This window comes from Gallus gallus, chromosome 12 (assembly GCF_016699485.2).
Source record: "Gallus gallus isolate bGalGal1 chromosome 12, bGalGal1.mat.broiler.GRCg7b, whole genome shotgun sequence".
NCBI lineage: Eukaryota > Metazoa > Chordata > Aves > Galliformes > Phasianidae > Gallus > Gallus gallus.
In genome coordinates, this window is record NC_052543.1 from 9248881 (window position 1) to 9256415 (window position 7535).

The window sequence follows — 7535 nt, forward strand, 5'->3', positions numbered from 1 at the left end:
AGCAGAGTCAGGACGTTCCTCGGAGCTGGAGTTTGTTGCTAGACAGATACCTTTCAAGAGTCAAGAGCCCATAGTGGGATGTGATGCCAGTCATCTTTAAGGATTTGGTTGCTGTAGGCCAGCTCAGCGAGCCCTTAATCTGCGTGTTCCTCGTACTGATGAGCCACCATCCATCCATCCAGACAGTCCCGCCTGTCTATACTGAAGTATAGAATGACCTGTCCTACACCTGGAAGATACCTCAAGGTCTGACTAGCTGGAAGAGCTACGTGGGTGCTCCCTTATTTTGCCCTCGGGGAGTTGGAACACAGAGCTGAAAGCAGAGGATGAAACTGAGCAAAGGGTTTGAAGGGCAGCTTCCCACCAGGTGGCACTAGCTTACACTGGGAAGCTGCAAGGTCCTCCTCTCACTTTTGTCTCTGGAATAGGTCTCCCAGGGGGTTCTCGTTTAATTTCCAGGTGCTGCCCTGACAAGTGGGATTTAAAAATAGTGTACAAGTTTCTAAGAGTTAGTCATTACACTTGAGACTAATCCAGTGTACTATATCATTTGTGCTGAATCTGGATTCTTGATGAGGGAGTCAGTGTGTCTGAACTCATTGCGTATACTAGGCAAGTTTGAAACTGTTAAATGTTCTCTCTGCAATTTGGATTTAACTACCATCGCAAGCTCTGGCTCGTCAGAAGTGCACGGAGGGCTGCAAAGCTAAACAAGCTCGCTTACGCCTTGTGGAACCAGTAAATGGCTCTGCCTTGGGTTTGTGATTGCAATTAGCCTCTAATCCTCCTGCCTTCCATTGCTTGATATATATATTTTTCCCCCTTGGTGATCTTTCTTTCCTTGTGTTTCTCACCAAGGGCAAAGCACTCAGGCAGAAGTACATTGTTGCTTCAGCATTTCCTACATCTTTTCTTTGTTGGACGGTTCTTCTTGGGAAGGGTTTTCCTTGAGTCAATCCGCAGCCCCTCCTTCGCTACTTTGTGTTGAGGAACAGATTCAACCCTCTCTGCAACTGTTGCTTCCCAGGCTGCTTTGTTTCTGTACAGAAGAGGCAGGCGGTGCAGAGCAGTTTGCTCCCAGCATGTCAGTGAGAACTCACCCCCAGCGGCTGCAGCTCTGCGAGGCTGCCTGGGCTACGCAGCACTGGAAGGGTTGGCTTTATTATTCTTTCCCACATGCTTTTATCCATGTGGAGATGTATCTGATCTAGAGTAGGATCTGTGCTCTGGTGAGCGGCGTTGTGTGCAGAGCCTTGGTGAGGGGCTTGGGAAGCATAACCTGGAACTTGGGCAGGCTCATCAGATATTTGGCAGCCGAGTCCCCTCTGTGCTGGAGGACGCGAAGCCCTGATCCAGTTGGCAGGTCGCCACCGTTTGAGCCACAGACGTGTTTCCTTTCCACCACCAGAGCAGCCTTAGTCCAAGGGAATCCAACCTGGGAAATGTCTGGCACGACAGAAGCATCTGATCGAAATGCTTTTCCTGAACCTTGAAAAAGCGGGGTGTTTTCCTGGACCTCTCCCCTCCCCTTCCTGTGGTTCCCGCTGTCTGGTGAAGGACAGCAGCAGTGCCAAAGGAGGAGTTGGAACCATCCCTAGAACAGGACAATTTCGCTGAAACTGGAGATGGCCCAGGTGACCCAATAAATCTGTTTCCTGGCTGCCTGGACAATGCAGGATTGTTCGTCGGGGCTCTTTGACCAGCCTAGTTCTCAATGGCTGAAGTGTTTTATTTTGCTACTTCACTTGGAAGGTTAGTTGGGATCCCATTAGAATGTGCCGATAAACTTCATTTGAGGTAGGAATTGGCCTTGCCTACCTCCTCTTTTGCACAGTTAGATGTCTCATCCTTCCTCCGTAAAGTTCCCTCTTTGAAGCTTCCACCCTCCACTACCTCCAGGCAATCGCCTTCCCTCTCTGACACCTTGAGAGGAGGGTTTGGGAAGGAGGAGGATGCTTTGTGCACGTATACCCAAGGCTCTGAAGCCATCCTTGCAGTACCTCAATGGCTTTTTTCCCACCATGCTGCAGCCTTGCACGGGGGTACGTAGCAGGGAAAGCTCTCCGTACCCCCCACATGTGGGGCAGGGGCAGCTGTGCAGGGTGGGTCTGCCTGTGGAGCAGGCAGTCCCTTTGATATGTGAGCTGCTTGTTGGGGATGTGGGTGCTTGCCAAGAGACATGGGCTGCAGCAGCCAATTGTTGGTAGTTGCCTCACCTGAACTAATTAACCTCCCCCCCCCCCCCCCCCTCCGGAAAGTACAGTTGATACTAATCATAGGTGCTGAGCCAAGCCTGTCCTCGGGGAACCAGGGAGGTTTGGAGCTGTGCCTCTGCTTGGTGCCAGTGAGCTGCTGGGAGGAGAGCCCTCAGCCCTCCGGGCCAGTTCTCCACCAGCTCTCCTGCTGAGGCTCAGAAGGCTGAATGTTCCTTATGATGCAGCATTGCCACAGCAGAGGTCAGGTTGCTGGGCTGAGGTGCTACCAGCTTGTGGCAGACCCGCACCTCTTGTGCCTCATGCAGACATGGCAAGCCAGGAGAGCAGCCCTGCCTGCATGCAGATCCCCAAACCCCCTATGGAAATAGTTCATCTAAAGCTGTGATGCATTCTTTGCTCGGGAAAGAAGCGGACAAAGGGCCCATCCAGGCCTGACTGCCAGCTCCAGCCATCCCCGGCGGTGTGAGATTGAGTGGGGCACGGTGCAGGACTTGTCAGCATTGTCTCTGCTCTTTCTTCAGCAGCCTGGGTGGAAGGGGATCAGCCTGAGCTGGATATCCTCATTAAAGCTGCCTCACCCCACACGCCACCCACTGAGGATCAGTGCTTCTCACTGTTCATCTCTCCAGCTCCATTCCATCATGTGTTTTCTGGATGCGCTGCATCGCCTGCCAGAGCTGCTTGCTGAGCTTCCTGCACACTGGAATGATTTAAAGCTCTGTATGAGAATCATACAGCACAAGGACAGCAGTTGGATTGAACGCGATGTGACCTGACTGGGGCAAGGCTAATTATGTAATTAACACATTGAAACAGGAGCCTGAATACTCAAGTGCTATATGAGGAAGCTCCAGCATTGGGATGCTGAGCCTTCAGCTTGCTGGGCACCACTCACCCAGCTGCCCATGGGGGCTGACACTCGGAGCAGTGCTCAGGTGCAGCACTTGTAACAAACTGCATTAGTGCTGTGCATGATTTCCTGCACGTGTGCACCTTGGGTGAAGGGTGAGCGCTTGGATACAGCTGCAAAGGAAATGCACTGCCTACCTCTTATGTGTTACATTTGGGTTAGGGGTTGGCACTCTTTGGATTGGAGGGGGGAAGGGGTTCTTCATTATTTTAATGCTTCACCTAGAGAACTACTGTTGTGTTGCTTCAAGATTTAGGATTTGATACACATTCAGCTTCAGAAAACTGGTGTTCTGACCTCAGCATCCAACTCAGCAGCGCGCAGATTCACATGTGCCAAAATTGTGACTTCTCCATTTAGATCATGGGGTTCCCGAGCGCTGCTCATAGCCATCAGGAAGCAGAAATTGTGCTGCCCGTCAGGCCTGGAGGCAGCTGCCAGGCGGGCTTCTGTGGGGCGATGACTGCCTGTGGGCACAGCAGCTGTACCCCCACAGCAGGTGCTGCCCTGGCTCATTGGGCACCCAGGAAGGGGCTGATGAGCGCACCCAGCCCTGCGTGCCCTGCACCCAGGCTCCATGGGGCTGCTCTGCGCTCCCACCCCTTCCCCCCCACTGCGAGGCTGAAGGCTCCCCTGCTCCAAACCACATGTGGCCGCGGCCGTCCCGCTTCCCCACGTTGTTTATAGTTGCTCCAGATGTGCCGCATTTGGCCGCAGCCCCAGTGATGTGGGGACACAGCCATCTCCTGCTGCCTTGCACGCAGCTATGACTCACAGGTGAGCGTGGCACCACCGTGAGAGCCCTCACTTTGTTCCTATAGCTGTCCCCATGGGCGCAGACCTCCCGCCCTCTGCCTTCCCGGTGCTGTTCCCTGCCTGTGGGGCTGAGGGTCGTTGCGTGCGCCACGCGGCTGCCGGCTCTGTGCCATGGCGGTGACGCAGCCCTCCTGCTCACGGAGATATGAAGTCATCCCGGATGGGTCCGCACAGGGGATGAGTTCCCATGGTGACAGACAGCGATGCACCCTGGCGGGGCAGGGCGGATGTTTGGTCCTTTTTATTCTTTTCTTCTGGAGACGGGCGCCCAGCCAAAGAGCCGAAGGAGCAATGGCACAGCCTCTCAGGGGAGAGTGCCGAGGACAAGTCTGGTCCCGTGCACTGCGCAAATCCCTCTGCAGCACAGATCCCCGTGTCCACAACAGGACTGCTCCCATCCCTCTGCAGTCTCCATTCCCCGGCCATGGGACGTCCCAGCAGAGCACTGCCTGGAGCTTTATGCTTCCCATACGCCATGCATGCTGCAGGCAGCATTAAATGGAGGTGCTGCTGGGAACCCAGTGTTTCTAACTGATGTAAGCAGTACGGATGCACAATGTCACCCTGCAGGTAAAGCAGTGTGCGCCATTACTTATGTGCCTTGACCCAAGGTGTGCTTAGGGACATCTTCTCAAACGTTCCTGTGCTGGCACTGTGTGGTGGGGACTCTGCGTGAGCGCTGCCAGATCTGCCCTGGAGCCACGGGTCCCTTCTAGAGGGGTGTGGATGAGGGTTGTGAAACACTTTAGTAGAGGCAGGGAGGAAGCATTGAGCAACCACCCCATCCTCCTTGTGCTGGGATTTGCAGCCCAGGCTGAAAATAAGGGAGATTGGAACAGGACTATACAAAGAGAAGGGGGCGTAGGGCTGGGACAGGTATTGCTTGGGCCCAAGCACTGATCGCCTCTGCTGTTGTCTGAAGGAAGAACAAACCCTCAGAGCCCTATAAAGCTGTGCACCAGATCACCCCAGTGCGTGCCTGCAGAGCCCACAGCCAGGGCAGGGCAGGGAGCTCAGTGATCGCAGCTGTACCGACGTGCCCCCAGGGCAGGTACTTTGCTGCTGCAAAGAAGCAGCAGATAGAAACTTGTGCCAGGACCCATGGGGTGAGCATGGGGAAAGGCAGCACCAGCCCCACGTAGAATGCAGGGGTAGCTTTGCTGCTGCCCACCCCTTGTGCTTCCGTCCATCCCCACGAGCAAGCTGGGCTCCCTCTGCTCAGCCATATCCTGCTGTGGGTGGGGGCAATGGGGCTGGGAGCGGAGGGGCGCAGCCCGTGCTCAGGACCATGGAGCTGAATTTCTGCTGGATGAACTGGGCTGCATGGGTGGTCCCCTGCAGCTGGGGCACTACAGCCCTCCCCTATTGTCCTCCTCTGCTGTCCCAGAGCCTGAGTGGGGCTTCTCAATTCCAGCGTGCTGGGGTGGCCGTGAACCAGCAGTGAGAGCATTCCTCTGGGCAGAGAAGGGCTTTCTGCTCGAGGCTTTGCCCTGCTGCGCCATGCCTTCGTGACATAGGGTGCCACGAGGTGCTCCCCTGGCACACAGCAGCAGTGCCAAGCTTTGCTGGGACAGCCGGCGGCGGCTGCTGCTGGGAGACATTCCTGGAGCATGTCCCAACTGGCCCTGCTGCGGGCGGCCCCCCCAGTCCCTCCTACCTGCGTAGCACCAGCCCCCTGCTGTCCCCAGCCCTAGTCACTCAGCCCAGTGGCAGGACTGAGCCCCCACCAGCTCACGATGGAGTGGAAGCTGCCCCCTCCCTCTCTGTCTGCCCTTGCTGGAGATGCTGGGCAGGGATCTCTGCAGCCTGCGCATCCCTTGCTGCGGGGAAGGAGAGCCACCACACTGCATGCATGCACACATATGCAGGCTTTGCTGCCAGACTGCAAAGGAATCCCATCCGGAATCCCACCCAGGCTTTGCTGCCCCCCACTCATAGCTGATGGCAGTGCTCTGGGGTAGAGCAGTGCAGATCTGCAGCCCAAAGCTCCGCTCCAGCTGTGCCGTGTGACTCACTGCTCGGCATGATGCAGGGTTGGAACTGCACCCCAGGCTGCAGAAAGCAGCTTTTCTCTCCCTTCCCATTAAGCCGGCAGTGAGGGCGTCTGCCAGGCACGCGTAGGGCAGGGAGAGGCTCAGCCCTGGTGCTTCATGTGTTCCTGTGCTCAGCAGGGCGAGGGGCTGGCGGGGTGAGGGGCTGGGGCTAAGGGTAGGGTTAGAGTTAGGGTTAGGATCGGGTTTGCACGCTTTGATCAGTGCCATCAGGAGGACCACGTGCTCCCTTGGGGCCAGCCCAGCCAGCAGATGGGGAACCCCAGGCGTAAACTGCAGGAACCAACACTGGCTGCCTGCCCTCGAGGGTTGGGAAAGGACAGACAGCAGCTTTGAGGATGTTCTGGTGGGATTGGGGTGGCTGCGGCTGCAGGGCACAGGCTTGGGTCTGCAGGGACAAAAGGTGGATGGAGGAGCAGAGGAAGGGTGTAGGAATTGAAGCTTGGGGTTGAGGGAATGCCTGCAGTGGGGTTCTCCAGTGGGGATAGGGCTGCCGCTCCCCCCACAGTATGACTCACACACACCTGGTGCTCTCCCTCCGCAGGCGCAGATTCCTTCCCCAGTCCTGGTATGCGGGGGAGCCAGGAAGCACCAACAGTCCCTCATGCTGCAGAGGGTCCCCTGCATAGAGATGCTGCTGCAGGGCTCTCCCCGTGGCCACTGCTCCTTGCCAGTTTGGGCTGTGCTGCTGGGCCCAGGGTGGTTGCAGAGCATCACAGTGTGCCCAGCTCTGCCCGTGCACCAGTGACCCTGAGCTGCTCCGCCAGCGCCGGGCCCAGGGCCAGCGGCAGAACCCTTGGCAGACCCTTCCACTCAACGATTAATGAAGCCCCTGTCTAATTGGGACAAGCCGTCTTGCCTTCATTAAGCGAGCTGTGGCAGGAGGAGGGTTTGTGGACGGCCCTGACCTGGGGTCAGGCCCACGGCCGTGGGGCAGTTGGAGGACACCTGTGGCCATGGTGACCTTTGAAGTAGATTTAGGGGCCCCACGAGGGTTGGCTGCAGAGAGGATTGGGATGATCTGCTCATGTTGCCTGTAAGAGCAGAGGGGCACCTCCACTCCTCCCCTGCTCAGAACAGCATGTCCCTGGGAAAGCTGCCTGCAGCTGCCCTGAGCATCCATGCTTGGTGGCAGATGGCCCTGCCCCAGCCCCTAGATGCGAGGTGACCCCTCACCACCCCCTGGTGCCCAAGGGAAGATGCCTCTGGAACCACGCTGGCACTTGAAGAGGAGCCCCCAGGCTGCTGTCCTCACACGAGACCACGAGGGCACAGCTACACAGGGCGCTGGGAAACAGGGAGGTGGTATGGGGCATGCTGGTGCCCATCAGCATGGATCAGCCCAATGGGAACAAGCAGTGGCTGGAGGTCCAGGGCACCCTGATGGACCACACATGGCCCTGCTGTAGGTGGGTGGCAATGCTGGGGCAGTGCCGGGGTCCCAGGTGTCCCCCAGCTCACCACCTTGCTGAGCATCCTCTCCTGCAGTCACCCCAGCGGCAGTTCTCTGTCTTTGGGACAGTTCTCAGTCACCGCATCCTC

The 7535-nt window shown here is 57.0% G+C and overlaps 1 protein-coding gene across 1 annotated transcript; it reads right to left on the reverse strand.

Moving 5' to 3' along the window:
* Positions 1 to 760: 760 nt before the first annotated feature.
* LOC121106605 lies at positions 761 to 6604 on the reverse strand. The gene has a single exon (XM_040646394.1). It carries the CDS (start codon positions 6597 to 6599, stop codon positions 5637 to 5639), a length of 963 nt encoding a protein of 320 aa, XP_040502328.1. The 5' UTR covers positions 6600 to 6604; the 3' UTR covers positions 761 to 5636.
* Between the last annotated feature and the right edge of the window lie 931 nt (positions 6605 to 7535).